Here is a 15812-nt window from a genome sequence, read left to right on the forward strand (position 1 = left end):
ACTATTTTGGTTGTTGTTTTAAAATACAACATTCAATATGTAATATTTCCTTTGGTATTTGGGGATGGACATGCACAATAGAAATACCCGAGACATTACTTGTTTTGGTATGATACAATGACATGACACGAGGAAGACAGTGCAACACAGACTGGGCATGATACAATGACATGACACGAGGAAGACAGTGCAAAACAAACTGGAAGATCCAGTCTTTTTTTGTCTTCAAAAAGCCGCAGGAAGTGAAGAGCAGCATTCTCTTTTTTTATTCTTCAATGAAGAGCGTTCCACCTTGGGCGTGGTTTCGGGGTCACGGACTCATCTACTTAATTATGATTGGCTGTCCGCCGTATGGTCACGTTGTGGTCAACCAGTAACCTGGATCGTAACCTCTCGAAGCCCCGCCCCTTGGAAACACTGCAACAAGTGCATTAATGATGCTCGCTCTCTCAATGCTTCAAGAAAGACCGATTTGAACTGGACTAATCAGCGAAATGAGGAGCTTTTCTTGAGTAACTTCGGAAGATATCGCATGACTCAGTATTTATTTTGTGCACTTGAGTCACTTGGCTACCATCAGGTTTTGCCGGTTGGTGAAAGCGAAATAAAAAACCGCAAAGCTTGCGCAGTTTAGAAGTTTATCAGTGAGCTCGTTAGCTAGCTCGAGTTGCTAGCCCAGTGTGTTTAAGAAGTCAGCCAGCCATTTGTCTTAATATGTTGCGGGGTAACTAGTTAGCAGGGGCCAGCACAGTTGATGTGGTTTTTGTACCCGACATGTTTTTGCGAGAGGACGACGAGTGCGAGGCAGCAAGTCGTTGGACCTCGGAGAAAGTACTTCACTATGGCTAAACCACAAAAACAGCTGCTCTGTTGATGTGAGGATAAAGGTGAGGAGGACAACATCAGCGACTATGAGCAGGGTGAGCAAAAGTTTTAGTTTCTATTAACTGCGCAATGACTGCTAATTCAATTTAATTCACAGCAAAAAACAAGTGATAATATAATTCCTTTAAATTATTCATATTACTCGTGTAACGTTATCATATTACAGTTGTGGTGATTTTCCCTCTTCTGTTCTTATTTGAAATGGGACCAGAGGGGGGGGTTATTGTAGTGCATTACAGCCGTGGTTGTTATAGTGATGTGGGAGATGCCAGGCTGTGCAGGGAGTTGGTGAAGGAGGGGTTGGGGGGCACCTAACGTTACTACAAAGAGCTTTATGGCCAAAGAAAGTTAATTAATGCAGAAATAAATAAGCAGTTTGGCCCCGAGTTCTTTATGGACTTAGAAAACTACTCAGTGTAATCCCCTTCCATAGCTCCTTGTTTTCAAATTCTGCTTCATTCTTAGCACTAACTTAGCTACACTAACTGTAGGAGTCTGCAGCCATCACAACAGGTTACTCACAATTAATTAGAATAGAATATATCTTTATTTTCCACCAGGGTGGCGATTTGTCTTGTTTTTATGGCTCCCCAGATGAGATTTTATACTAGAGGTAAACTGTGGTGTCTAGATCATTCAGTGTTAAATATTCACAGGTCACAGTCCTCTGCTTTATAGAACTTTCAGTATTGCAATAAGACCAAACAACTGTAATAATATTTTACAATATGCTACCTTTTATTTCATACATGGTTGTAATTCTGTCTCATGGGACACAACATTGAGCTTTGTGTCTGTAGTTAATGCAAATATTCTGCATTAGTTTACCTTCTTTTTGTACTTCAGTCCATAGACAAAGACAACAAAGACGTCACTTTAACCAGCCATTTTTAGTGCTGTGACTCAGTCAAAAAGGACATTTGCGCAGGGAAATACTGTGTGAACTATTTCAAGCTCACAAACCAATGTTTAAGATTGTCTCATATCCCTATATACTATTAGTGGATTTGTGCTCTTGAGAAGCTTTCTGTTTTCATGGTTTTTGAATGTTGATAGAGCAACCTTTTGGTTAATGTTGCATTGCTGTCAGGTTACACTGTTGACTATTGACAACGAGGCTCAGTGGTGTTTTGTCCTCTCTAAGCCTTGTACACTGTGTGGTGTTAGATTTCTGTCTTCATGACAGTCCACAGCAGATCAGGTGAGTAAGTGGCTGCCTGTGTGAGAGTGCTGACACTCCCTGCTTTACCTGTACTTCCCACGGTCTATTAAAAGGGGAGTGGCGTCCCCAATGTTCTTCGATCTGCCAGATCAAAAATGAGGAACTAGGTCATCAAAAATATGAGCCTTAACCCAGAAAACTGAACCGGTAGCATATTTGCTCACCTAATCCAGATGGGACATGTTGTCTGTTTCAAAATCATGTGACCACAAAAGAGGTGACATATTTGTTATCGATAGTGTTTGTGGAATTTTAGCGTTTATCTCTTAATTTTCACTCTTAACATGTAAAATGCACATTGCCAAGTTGCCCCCTAGAGTCAATTCCTGGTGGGCTGTTTACAAGCTTTGGGTGTCACTCTCAGTCAGTGCTGAATAGCCTGGTTGTCACCCTGATTAGGCTATCCTGTATCGATGAAACCAGTCCTGAACACAGACTGGTAAAGCTTTGCTAATCAGATTATTACTGGGATGGAAGAGAAATAGGCTGTACACACACAAACACACACACACTCCCGCTCCCACACACTGTTCTGAGTTTTCTTGCTAACGCTTTAATCTTTGCTAGGAAACAGACTGTAAGGTCAGATAACAAGCATCAAGGCTAAAATGATGCTTTTACAACCACAAATGTGAACTCATTCACTTGAAAGACAAAATTCAATGAACTTTTTTCTCTAGTACTGAACATATGTGCAGCCAGAACCCTAGTTACGCACACTGATTTAGCTAATCAGCCAATCTTTTCTTTAAAACATTATGGCGTGTTGTTTTAGGACATCATAGAGGTATGCCTTCCTCACAGCTTTCATTCCTCGAGACAAATAGACGACCAGTAAAGTGACAGCTTACAAAGGAATGGCGATGTTGCTCCGGGGTGCTTGTGTTTGTCTCAGAGTTAAGCCAGAGAAGGGAAAATGACAGAAAAACGTACTTTCACTTAATACTCTGTCTGGTGGTTTTTCAATTTAATGCTTAGTTCATTTTGGCCGATGAGTTTCATCCTAGCCTCAGGCAGGACATACTGCAGAGGTGAACTATGGGTAGGTAGGAGGTCACCTTATCCCTATGCATTTATGACTCCTTACATTAATGCCTGGGTTTTCTAGCCAAACAGGAAGGGAGGCAATGTTTTAACTGCCTTCCTCCCTTCTCAGCTCTGTGCACGTATGCGTGTGAGTGCACATGCACACACATGGAAATGGGCCGTGCACTGTGAGAAAGGATGCTCTAACTAATTGTGCATGTGTTTTTGGAGTGCATGCTTTTAGCCCTTGTATACAATGTATCTGGGTGAGTGTTCATTGTGTGTGTGTGTGTGTGTGTGTGTGTGTGTGTGTGGGGAGGGGGTGTGTGGGCTCTTAATTAACTCTGGACCAGGTCACCAGTGCGCCGCTCCCATCCACAGCCAAGCAGGAGGACGCTGGAGAGCAGCAGTGATCCTGGTACACAGGCAGAGCAAAAATAATATAGGAAAGTTCATAGTAAAAGTGATCTGCTTACAGACAGTAGGGCGTGCTAATAACTTGTATGTAAGTAATATTTGTCAGGATGTTGCTACATGCATAGCTGTAGACATGGACGTATCATTTACATAGTTTATTTTTCTGTCATTTCAGAAAATATGGAGGAAAAGAAAATGATGCCAGAGTTTAGGTTTGAGATAAATGAACAAAATGAAAGAGGTTTTCAGAATAGTATACCATATATATATTTTATCTCTGAAAATAAAAAACGCTTTTCATCATTAAGAAAAGTGTGTGTGTCAGTGTTGAATTTGCTTTGTAAAATTGGTAGTTATAGATTGCCAGCAGACCTGCCGTTTCACCAGTAAAACAAATGCCATGCACATCAAAGCGAACATTGTCATTGAAGTTGATGCATTGAGTCTAGACTAGAAATGTAATAAGGCTTATAAATCCATCACCAGTTTTAAAGGGCATAGTTAAAAGTCACGGAAACGAAGCTGTACAGTTAACGGAGTAAAAACCATATTGCATATAAGTTGAAGTTTTTGTGAAAGTCACCACCTGCGTCAGCTTGGTTCGGCCAAGTATTAGTAGATGCCAACTGGCCTGTGACAGTTGGCGCCAAGTTTAGGGAGAAGGCAGAAAGGTGTTGAAGGATAGCACAGTTGGTAGAACGGGCGATAAGACAAGAGTATTCAAAACAAAAACAAGCTACTCAAGCTGCAGAAATTCTTTTCCTATCTTCAGTCGGTCTGCTTGGAAAATAGATGGAAAAATTGATCCTGTCTTTTTTTTTTTTTTCCTGTTGCTACTTAATATGACTCTTCCCGTGGCCAATGCGGAGAAAGTACAAGAAGACAATTCAGCATAGCTTTGAAAGCAGCACATTGTTTGCAAGGAGTGTTTACTGTCTGTCAGCAGCGGTGCTTGGCAGCGGTGGCTCTGTGTTTACATAAGTGTTCGGCATGATGGAGAGAGCTGGTTGGAGTGACAGCAGATTCCACAGAGAGTTTGACTGAGAAAGCCCATCTGCTGCTGGACACGCATGAGGATGGGAGGTTTGGGAACGTTCCAGGATCCCTGCAACTCCCTGCATGTGTACATAGCAGACAGTGGAAGCAAAAAATGGCTTCAGTTTGTGTTGTGACAAAATCACAACATTTTAGTTGAATACCTAAAAAAAATATGACAATATATTGGGAGTGACCTTTTTGTTGTTAGGAGACAGTTTTCTTGTAATAAATGTAAAACAATCAGCAGTCATGTCATCCCCTATTTAGCATTTATAAGCAGTGTATAATTAATTAATGGTTTATAACGCACTGTAATGTAGTTGTAATGTCTTTAAGTGTATATTGATGATGTAGTTTATCATCTGTATTTATCATTTATATCCTGCTTATAAATAATAAATTGTGTTGCGTGGGCGTGGGTGTTGAAGTAAAATAATCCATAAAAATGTTCCATTTTAACTGCAATTTAAAATATTCAAGCGGTTTGCTATATTATGTTACCCTATATTTAGTCTGTAAGACTATTCATATTTGCTTCACTTGATGCAGGGACATGGTGAATGAAAACTTGCATGTAAATTAGCAAGTAAAGCACAAATTGTTGTTTTTAGAGATTTATTTGTAGGTATGGAAAAGTATATGGGATGATATTTTATAGTCATTCATTCATACTATATTGTTATTATTGTCAATATACTGTAGTCTCTATAGACGAGTCATTTTATAGTTAAACTTTTGTTTTTATTTTAGATCATTTGTAAGTCAGTTGGCAAGTTAGAAGTACTTTGATGTGTCATTTTGTGGCCTTTTGAACACACTTTTTGAATTCAGGCATAAAAGAAACCTGGAGACAGGGTGACACAGAAGACATTTTGACATGTCTACGAAGGAAAAGCACGGCTGTAAATAATAAAATGAATGATGCCTGAATTCCATTTAGCTGCTTCAGTTTCAGGGTCCTGGTATTGTGCATGCTGACTCACTGTCAGTCATGTCATGGCTTACTGGGACACTTGAATAGTACAGAGCCGTTGTTAATGTTATTAGTAACACCTCTTCTTTTCTTACTATGACATGCTAAATGTACTCCGTGAAAAGGCCTATTTAGTATATATGTATTTCTCCAAATGATTTGTATATGCGACCGGAAGATGTCTGTTAAATAGGTTTGTGGTGTCTTGTAATCCCATATGGGATGGGCCAAGTGTTTAGCATGACACAGAAATAAAATAAAACTAACTAAGTATGAATCCTATATAGGCAAACACTGAGGACTCGGTGTATTACTATGTTCACTAATTTGAAGACCACACAACCCTCCCCTCACCGTCACTTTATCTTCTACATAATCTGAAGAAAACTGGGCAATTTATTGCATTAATCACAATGGATTAGCAAGTTTCATTGCTTAGTCACGCTCACAAAGCCCCACTTCAAAGGCTCAGCTGCATTTACCACTGCCCTGAAACACACACACACACACACACACACACACACACACACACACACACACACACACACACACACACAGCTGAACTTAGCACAACACCACCCCGACCTGGGCCTCAGCTCTATGGACATTGAAATACAGCACCAAGGACAAATGCATGTAGTGTTCTCGGCGAAAGATGTTTTACTCCTCTGGATCCTTGCACACTGAGGGATGCGTCTTTCTGTTGATCTGTGTCTCTCCCTTTCTTCTCTCTGTTCCTCCTCTCTTACATACAAACACAGAGGACACTGTACTGTAAACACATAATAGTGCATTCTCATACTCCCATCCCTTTAGGCATTCTGTATGTCCTTTTCATGCTGTTCTTCTCAGGATTGAAATTTCCCAGCCTTCCCTAAAACATTCTTACTGTAAAAAAATCTTTTATTTTATTCAGTTCATTTTGAAAAACAAATACATATTTCTTTTTCAGTTATCTGGAGTTGTCGTATCTGCTTTTATCTGATCAATTTCATTTCTACGTAGTAACCTTTGAATTGGACCTTTCATTCTTCTATAATGCAAAGATTTCTGAAATGAATCTGTGTTTGGTTTTGCAGACAGAACAACAGGACCGAGTCTTGTCCACAAGCGAAGACTCTCTTCTGTGCCTCCACCACTGTAAAGCTGACCCGCTGATCCGAAGCCGACCCCTCAGTGACATATACCCATTCCACAGTCATGCTGACAGAAGTGCAGTCCCATGTCTGCTGTCTGGTTGTGTTGCCCAAGTACAGCCGATGACCGCAGGTCCAGACGAAAACAGATTAAATGGCATCAACTCCTCTGCCTGGACCAACCCTGTTATAGGTCAACCTGAGGGAAAGCCTTACTCCTCAAGAATTATGAGGCTTTTTTCTAACTCGAGGAAGGGCCCTGTCCCTGCTCACAGTCCAACCACTGACCGTACCACCTCAACCGACAGCAGCGACAGCAACAGCGTCCCTCAGTCCTGGTCAGGACTTTCAGGACTGGGTGTTGTGGACTCCTTCAAAAAGCTCCGCTCCTCTGTGCTCCAGGGTATACAGAGTAGAGGGGCGGTCACCCACGATGGAGAACATGACCCATCAGATCAGGAAATGACTAATGGCACTGGTGTGCCCAACATTGACCCTGGTCTAGATGATGCAGCAAATCATTTCAATTTTGCAGAAGGATATAGTGTGTCTAATGGAAATTTTGCTGGCCAAAAGTTGGCTGTGATAAGCCGATGTGGATCAGATATTGAGGACTACGATGATGAGGAAACTGATGAAGGAGATGGGCTCACGCGGAACACACGATTGTCAAGGAGTATTAGGAGAGCGTATGGAGCAGGACGCATCTCTTTACTCGACACAGGGAACAGGAGACTAGCAGGAAGGAGCACAAATGAAGCTACGGACAGTCAGAAACCAGATCAGACATCCAGGGTCAATGTCCAAACAAAGAACATGAATGACAACACAAATGTGAAGGTGGTGAGCAGACTGAGCAAAAGTGCAGAAAATCTTCATATATTTAAGGCCCCTTTTAGACGTAAAGCCCAATTTCCAGGACCTCCTTCGCTCCAGGAGGAACCCAAGAGGACTAGCACGTCAAGCGAGACACCAAACATCCAGAGGACAGCCAGCGCCTCCTCAGTGGACCTCCGGGACCACGCTGTTAGCCGCAGGAAGAGCCCTGTGATGACCAAGGGGCCGATGCTAAAGTTAGTAGGCAGCATGACTGACCTGACTGTCCGACGCAGGCGAAGTCCCTCCCCCAGCCCCACCTCACCCTTGTCACCCCTGACCCGTCTCCATGACGACTACTCCCGCCGTGTGCCTTGCCTAACAACCAGTGAGCGACAGCGCCGGCCTTCGCCTGTCAGAGCCCGGGTCATGTCTGTTGAGCACACCCCTCTGGTTCATCTACAGCCTGAATCCGATGCCAGCCCACAGCAGCACCAGGTCCTTATCAGCCAGGTTTCTATGGAGCCCCCAGTGGGAACAGAGCAGACTTCACCTGCTCAATATGAATTACTGACTGTGGCCACAACAAGTAGCTATAAACAGACAGCAGAATGTGATTCATCTCCTCTCTGCCAGAAAGAACATTCCCAACAACAAGAAGAGACTGAGGTTAACATGCTACCAAACGAGGTAAGAGAGGAAAATCATGTGTGTAAAAGGTCTGATGTGAATAATTTAATTGTCTTGGCACATACTGTATATAGTAATTATATATAGAGTAATGTTTCTATTAGCAGTCAGTATTGCTCCACCTATTTCTCCCTGCTTATTAGCACAGAAGATGCAGATATTCTGACACAATGCAGGACGTGTGTAAAACACTAACTAAGACATCAGCTAGGGTACTATCTTTTGTGCAACTTGTCTCTTTGATTACAGAGCTTTTCACTGCTTACATATATATGATGTGCTGCAGCTGAAAGAGAACAAAGCTGCAAAATGTTTTGCACTATCACACATTAGCAGCACCTTTATCATTGACCTCGGAACATGGGATTGGAAATCATTAGATTACAGGCTATCTGTAAACTTTCAGAGCGGAAGGAAGTACTGATATCTATCTATAATCTAGAACATGAGAGCATGATCATTAATGGATTCCAATCTTCCAGTTGAATGGCATTGACCCTTGTCTTTGGAAATAAAGCATCACACCTCTAAGAAGTGATCTTTGAATCTGGCATGATTCTAACCCACTGAGATAAGTTCTCATGTTAACGTGATGCTTGTCAGTATTGTGCTTGTATGATTTAAAAAAAAGGTGTGTGTGTCCAAAGTCCCCTTCAGTGTCAAATAAATAATGACGTAGGCATAAGTTGTTCTTCACTGTCCTTTTTCCTGTCAGTTGTGTATGAATTACTGACTTCTGCTGCAGCAGGGTCACATGCTGAAGCCAGCTGTTCTGTGCTACCAGGCACACTGAAGAGGCAGAGTTAATGATTAGGCTTTGTTTATGATTAGTGGCTCTTGCGCAAAACCACTCCATAGTCCTGTTGCTATGAGTGAGCACAGCCCTCCTCACATCTCCCCTTTCCCTCTAGCTGAAGTACAGTAGATCAAAGTCCAGCACTGAGGACACTGGGCCTTGGACAGCTAGCAGCACCACCAGGTAGACAGGTCCGTAAACACACTGTTATAGTGATGTGTTTTAGTCTAAAAGTAGGATTTTGCCTTTAAAGATGATGCGGAACAATCTGATTTTGTTTACTTTAAAAATCAAGTGGCTATTAGTAGCCTCACAAAATAATTAGGTCTTGGGGACACATGTCAGTCTGTGTTTGATTGGTTTCACAATGGTGCTAGTCCATTGTGTGCCTCTCCAGTGTATATGCCGGGGACCGGACCCAGATCGAGAGAACCAAGAGGTGAGGTTTGATTGCTGGCTGAGTAAGAAAGACTTAGACCAACAATTTCCAAAAGAGTAACCATTAGCCAATATTTGACCGTGAGTATACAATACCTGCTGACATACATACAGAATGATAACATTTGATTGTGGAATATTTGTGGAATTTCTGTTGCAGTTCTTGTTTGAACTTGAATACTTTCACATGATAATAAAGTTTCTCACGAGAATCCTGATAAAGGTCATTGAAATAGTTTCCCATTGATTCTTGTGGGTTCTGCATTGAGATCCAACCAAGACAGTTGCTTCGAGTTGGAACTTTTGAGACTGGCAGTACCATTTTGGTCTGTTTCTGATTAACAGATGTTCTTCCCAGCAGACATTATGTTCTACATATTTGTGCTTTGCTTATCATTGAACAGGAGAAAATTAATATCATCAACCTTATTGAGTTTTAAATTTGAGTTTTTGATCCCTAGGCAACATCAGACCAACAAGGTCCAGAAGCATTCCTCCAAACAGAGGAAGTCTCTCCAACAACCAGCAACACCCCTCCTATCTCTTCAACATGCCTTTCGGAGTCACCCACATCGCGCACATCACCCACATCGCGCACATCACCCACAGATGCATCCACGGAAATGGCCTCCGTCAAGCCCAGACGAAGGAGTGAGCGCCCAAGACCTCGGCCCATCTCTGACTACGGGCAGCTCATTTCCAGGAAGCACTCCATTCCTGAGGAAGTGGCAGTAGTGCACGCTGAAGAAAGGACAGCAAATACATCATTGACTAAAGACTGCAGTGGAAATGATGCATGTGGGAATGGCGATATCCCTGAGAACTGCAGCATAAACAGAGACGTTCAAGGCATGAGGCAGCGTCCAATATCAGTGATAGGAGCTGTGGATCTGTTCTCTTCTGATGCTGAGGAGAAGGACGACCGCTTTCCTTCTGTAAGCCTTTACAGTTTAAACCTACAAGAAGTGAAAAGGCTAAGATGAATTCCCATCTGGTGTATATAAACTGGAAATATGGTTGTGTACATTTTGTTTCAATCAGTAATGAGGAATCATGGTTGGCTTCAGGCTAATATATTTGCTAATAAAAGAGTCCAAATAATGAAATTTGCAGTTATAACTATATTTGAACTATGTCTATCCTCCAAATTGTTAGGGAAGAAAACAATATTTTTTCCTGCCAATGCTAGCCATGTGAGTGGTGGTTTATACATAAGGCTGACCGTTTTTGTTTTACAGTTTCACTGAAAAATACATCTATCTATATATAATTTTAAAGGGAGCAGATCAGTATGTATACATTAATTTTTTTTAAAAACATTTTCCTGCCTTCTCTTCAACTGATTAATGCTAAATTTAAAAAAGAAAATAATGAGCACTATTAACTGTACAAACAAAGACAAGTAGCCAGGGCGTCCCCTTGTTTTTTTTTGTACTACTGTCTACTGAAATCCAAAATAATTGATCTTGGTTATGAATGTTATCTGTCATGAAGTCGCTGACTTTATTTCTATGTGACATTGTCACCAGGTAGGTGGTGAAAGCCTGAGAATGTGAGCTCTTCCTAAATCCCAGGATGTTTCTTGTCTCTTCTCTGCAGCCCCTGTCGCGGCCGCCCATCCCCTCCCACCAGGTTCCCCCCTACAGAGCAGTGTCTGCCAGGTTTCGCCCCTCCATCCTCTCCCAGAGCACTCCCATCGGACTGGACCGTGTTGGACGGCGTAAGCTCCACAGAGTGCTCAGTGGTGAGAACTGGCGTTGTTGTTGATCACAAATTTTAGTCTGTGGGAAAGCTGACTCTGGGAATGTCAATAAGCATGTTGAAGGAAAATGTTGGTGTGGGTGTGCCTCCATCTGCGGCTTGTTTCTGAATTATTTAGTCAGAATGTTCTCAGCTCCATACATTGTTTTTAACCTCTGTATATGTGTTGCAGATGGTGCGTCTGAGTGCCTGGCGACACTTGATGACAGCGTGAGTGAGGAGGAGGAGGGCAGCTTTGATGAGCTCACTGATGTCACCACCTACCTCCAGCCAGGGGTGGAGCTCTCTGTGCTCAACGAGGTAAGGCTGAGGAGGGAAACTTGTCATGTTGCAACACTCAAACATCTTCTCCAAAGATGTCTTTTGAATTTACAATTAAACATTTATCTTGTTGCATGCGTGCCTTGTGAACAGCAATGTGAAAATGTGTGTTTTCAAGATGTTTGGCAGAACAGACAACCATTGCAGTATCTATAAGTCTAAACATAATCTTACATGTTAGACATGGGCTTAGCATGCATGTAATTGTATCTTTATCTTATCTGTGTGTGCTACTCAGTGGATAAGCTCCGGCCACACAGTGTATGCTGAGGCTCTCTGGGACCATGTGACCATGGAGGAGCAGGAGCTGGCCTTCAAGGCGGGAGATGTTATCCATGTCCTGGAAGCCTCGCATAAGGACTGGTGGTGGGGCAGGGGTGCTGACAAGGAGTCCTGGTTCCCTTCCAGCTTTGTGAGGGTAAGTGGACTTCCTGACCTATGTGTTTAACGCATGTTTGCTCTCCAGCAGCACAAAAAAAGACCCGCAAACTGGCTTAGGTCCAAATAAACCTCATCAGCCCTCTTAAAAGTGTGTGTGGAAAGGTTCAAACCTCAGAGGTTCAGCTGGTTTCTGTGGTTACCAGAGCTGATTGACAGTTAAGTCTTAATTAGACAGGCTGTGGTAACCATAGTGAGGTTATTTGATTGGCAGATGGCCGTCTGCTGTGTAATTGCTTGGCGCTGAACCAATGTTGCTGAACAAGAGCTGGTTAAACTTGCACATGTTGTTACCATAGTAATGTGGAGTTGTTGTAGTCTAAGTAGTTATTGTTCTCCTTTTTGTAATGTTTATGTCACTTATGAGCTTAAAAAAAATCTTATTTGATTTTATTGAACACATAATATGTTCATAGGGGCCATATTCGTTTTATTTGTTTGATATTGTGGGGACTGGGGGGGGGGAATATTTGGATTTGAATATTGGTTAGCTTTGAGGAAACACACTTATTTATGATTTGATTGCTGCTTATGAGGACCCATTCTGTGTGGTGGATGTGTTTTAGGTGCGAGTGAACCAGGAGGGCTCGAGTGCAGAAAGTGTGGAGAGTGTAGCGGACCAGGAAGCTCCAACTCCCAGGGACACACACAGCGCTCAGCACAAGGAGCAGATGAGAACCAATGTGGTTCAGGAAATTATGAATACTGAACGCATCTACATCAAGCACCTAAAAGACATCTGTGAGGTACGGGCCTTAATATTTACATCTAGGGCTGCTGCTTCTAATCGAGATGTAATTCACAGCTCGCAAGCATTCCTACATTCTAATGAATGTCAACTCTTTGTAATAAAATATTTAGAATAAGCTACATTTGGATTTCAGAAATTACTAAACTGTTTAGCACCTCCTGTTGGCTAGTGTTTGAACTGTTTTCATACCTTCTGTTAGTGTAGTCAGCATACTGGTTTTGTGTTACTTTTTAGGGTTACATCCGTCAGTGCCGTAAACACCCGGACATGTTCACTGAGCTGCAGTTGAAGACCATCTTCAGCAACATAGAGGACATCTACAGGTTTCAGAGGCAGTTTATCAGAGACCTGGAGAAGAAGTACAACAAAGACCAACCACATCTCAGTGAAATAGGCTATTGTTTTCTCTTGCAGGTAACCTTCCCCAATTGACTTAATCACTGTGTAACTCATTTATTTACCTGATTCAGTTCTAAATTTTCATTGAATGTTTCTCTTTTTTTAATAAGGGAGAGGGCTTCTCTATCTACTCAGACTACTGTAACACTCATCCAGCAGCCTGTGCTGAGCTGCAGCGCCTCATGAAGTCGGGCAAATATAAGCATTTCTTTGAGGCCTGCCGGCTCCTCCAGCAGATGATCGACATTTCCATTGCAGGATTCTTGCTCACGCCCGTCCAGAAGATCTGTAAATACCCCCTGCAGCTGGGTGAACTGCTTAAGTACACCCCCAAAGACCACAGGTACTCCTCTGGAAATTTATAACTTTACTATTTATACTACTCTTTTCCTCTTTGCGCTTATTGTACATTTTGAGAATCTTTATATAACTTCTCTCATACACACTCTGGTGCAGGCATGCAAAGATGGCAGCTTTACTGCACTCTAGCCTACATTATTATTTTTCAACCACCCCACATTAACATATAAAATAGAATATGGGTCATAAGCCATCTACTTCAGTGTTGTCACTTCTGGACCCAACGATGCTTGTCGCTTTGGATACATTAAAATCTACAACAACCACATCTTATACCAGTTAATCACATAATGTAGATACCTTGACTCAATGAAGCTGTTGTCTGTCGAGCATTACTTTATCTTGGCTGTACAATGAAAGCTATAAGCAAATGGCTGCAATGCTACTTACAGTGTGTATATAGCCTAGCATCAACAAACATTAACCAATTTAAAAACTGTTAATGGTCCATTCATTCATTCACCTTCAAATAAAGAATTCATGGTGGTCCCAATGGTTTGATTACTTATTTTTCACGATTGAGATTGAAGTAGTGTGTCTATAAATGGAAATGTGTTTCAATCCAATCAATTTTATGGTTAAGGCGGCAGACACTATGCTCATTGTTCCTTTGCTGATTTATTGCAGTGACTACAGCGGAGTGAGCAAAGCGTATGAGGCTATGAAGAATGTGGCCAGTCTGATAAATGAGAGGAAGAGACGGCAGGAGAGTGTCGACACCATTGCTCACTGGCAGGTGGCAATTCTACACTGGGAGGTGATGATGACTAATCAATATTCTTCCAATTTGTTCTCTGGTTATTCATTAAAAGTAGCCTATATGATTTACCAACATTCTGTAAAGAATATTATATACATCTTGACTTTGTATCTATGTCATTGGTTGTTGCAGGGGCCTGATGTGCTGGAGCGCAGCTCAGAGCTGATCCACTCTGGTGAGCTGACTCGAGTCATCCGACAAGGCAAAATGCAACAGCGCAGCTTCTTCCTTTTTGACCATCAGTTGGTCTTCTGTAAAAAAGACATCCTGCGCAGAGACCTGCTCCACTACCGTGGACAGCTAGATATGGACCAGACCGAGGTGGTGGACGTGCCCGACGGGCGGGACCTAGACCTGGGCCTGACCCTGAGGAATGCTCTGCGCCTACGCAACGCATCCACTCTGGAGTTTATGTGTGTGCTGTGCTGCAGGAAGGCCCAGGACAAGCAGAGGTGGTTACAGGCCTTTGCCAAGGAGAGATTCAGAGTCAAGGAAGACCAAGAGATGGGTGAGTCGTGCAGAATTCCTTTCTTTCATGACGCAAAACTGATACTGTGGGTAGATGTCAAATGAAAGATGAACAGGGTAAGAAGATTGTTGGAAGAAGGGGGTGGTTGGAAATGTTTTGACCGGAGGGTGTATTTGTGTGTTTCTTGGCAGGAATGGAGATCAGTGAAGAGCAAAGAAGACAGGCCATTGTTAATGCCAGAAGAGCCAAACAGAAGAAGAGCAAAAGTAAGGAAATATTTTGCTTACTGCCGTTTAGCCTCTTCATTTACATTTTTTATCAACTTTTTTATTCTAATTTTGATTTTCACTCATAATTTTTGTTTTTCCTGTTCACCTTTTAGCCATTGGTTACTCTGGTTCTATCCCCCCACACCACCAAAACCTTCACCCACTTCACCAGCGTCACATCACCATTCCAACCAGCGTGCCTCAGCAGCAGGTCTTCTCACTGGCCGAGCCCCCAAAACGAAAGCCTTATCACCTGTTGTACAGCATCACCCGCAATGCCTTCTTCAGAAAATGAGGCTTTGCTCCCTCATCTTTTTTCTACCTGTGCATGCTTAGAGCCACCCAAACTGTCCTGAAGACTCAAAGTACACTTTACTTTTTTTCCTGTATTTTTCCTGTAAAGTTCTGTTTTTGTGCCTCATGTGTCTTTCTCTTTGTTTGTTTTTTGTTGCATCCTGAAGTCCAGTGCCTACAATTTGGAAGGGGCATGACAAAAGTGTTAAAATACTGACTGTCCATTTTGTTGGTGTGTTAAAGATGCTGCTCATTTAAGAGACTCCCACCCCTTTGTCTTTTTAATTCCAACTGAAATATATTTTTTTAAATGTTAATTATTACAACAATGTATATTCTGCTTTTACGTTGACATACATGGTTTTAGTTTATTTCACAGAGGCTGGCATTTTTTGCTGCGAGTCTGTCAACTCTGAGCACAAAACAGCCAGAGAATAAATTAACTGACACAGTCACCTACCTTGTTAACACTGTAAATAAAACTCTTGTACAAACATACCTAACAAGATTGTTGTCACTTTAAGATAATTGTGTTTACTTATCCAGTTGTTTT

The 15812-nt window shown here is 42.1% G+C and overlaps 1 protein-coding gene across 1 annotated transcript; it reads left to right on the forward strand.

The window, feature by feature from the left end:
* Window positions 1–424: 424 nt before the first annotated feature.
* On the forward strand, window positions 425–15757 carry spata13 (spermatogenesis associated 13). Its single transcript, XM_078280264.1, has 13 exons — window positions 425–920; window positions 6641–8203; window positions 9899–10372; window positions 11037–11181; window positions 11371–11498; window positions 11758–11937; window positions 12524–12703; window positions 12943–13122; window positions 13218–13450; window positions 14095–14224; window positions 14360–14735; window positions 14888–14962; window positions 15079–15757. The coding sequence occupies exons 1-13, from the start codon at window positions 912–914 to the stop codon at window positions 15258–15260; spliced, it is 3855 nt and encodes a 1284-aa protein (XP_078136390.1). The 5' UTR covers window positions 425–911; the 3' UTR covers window positions 15261–15757.
* Window positions 15758–15812: the final 55 nt, after the last annotated feature.

The sequence above is a fragment of the Sander vitreus genome, chromosome 22 (assembly GCF_031162955.1).
Source record: "Sander vitreus isolate 19-12246 chromosome 22, sanVit1, whole genome shotgun sequence".
Classification (NCBI taxonomy): Eukaryota; Metazoa; Chordata; class Actinopteri; order Perciformes; family Percidae; genus Sander; species Sander vitreus.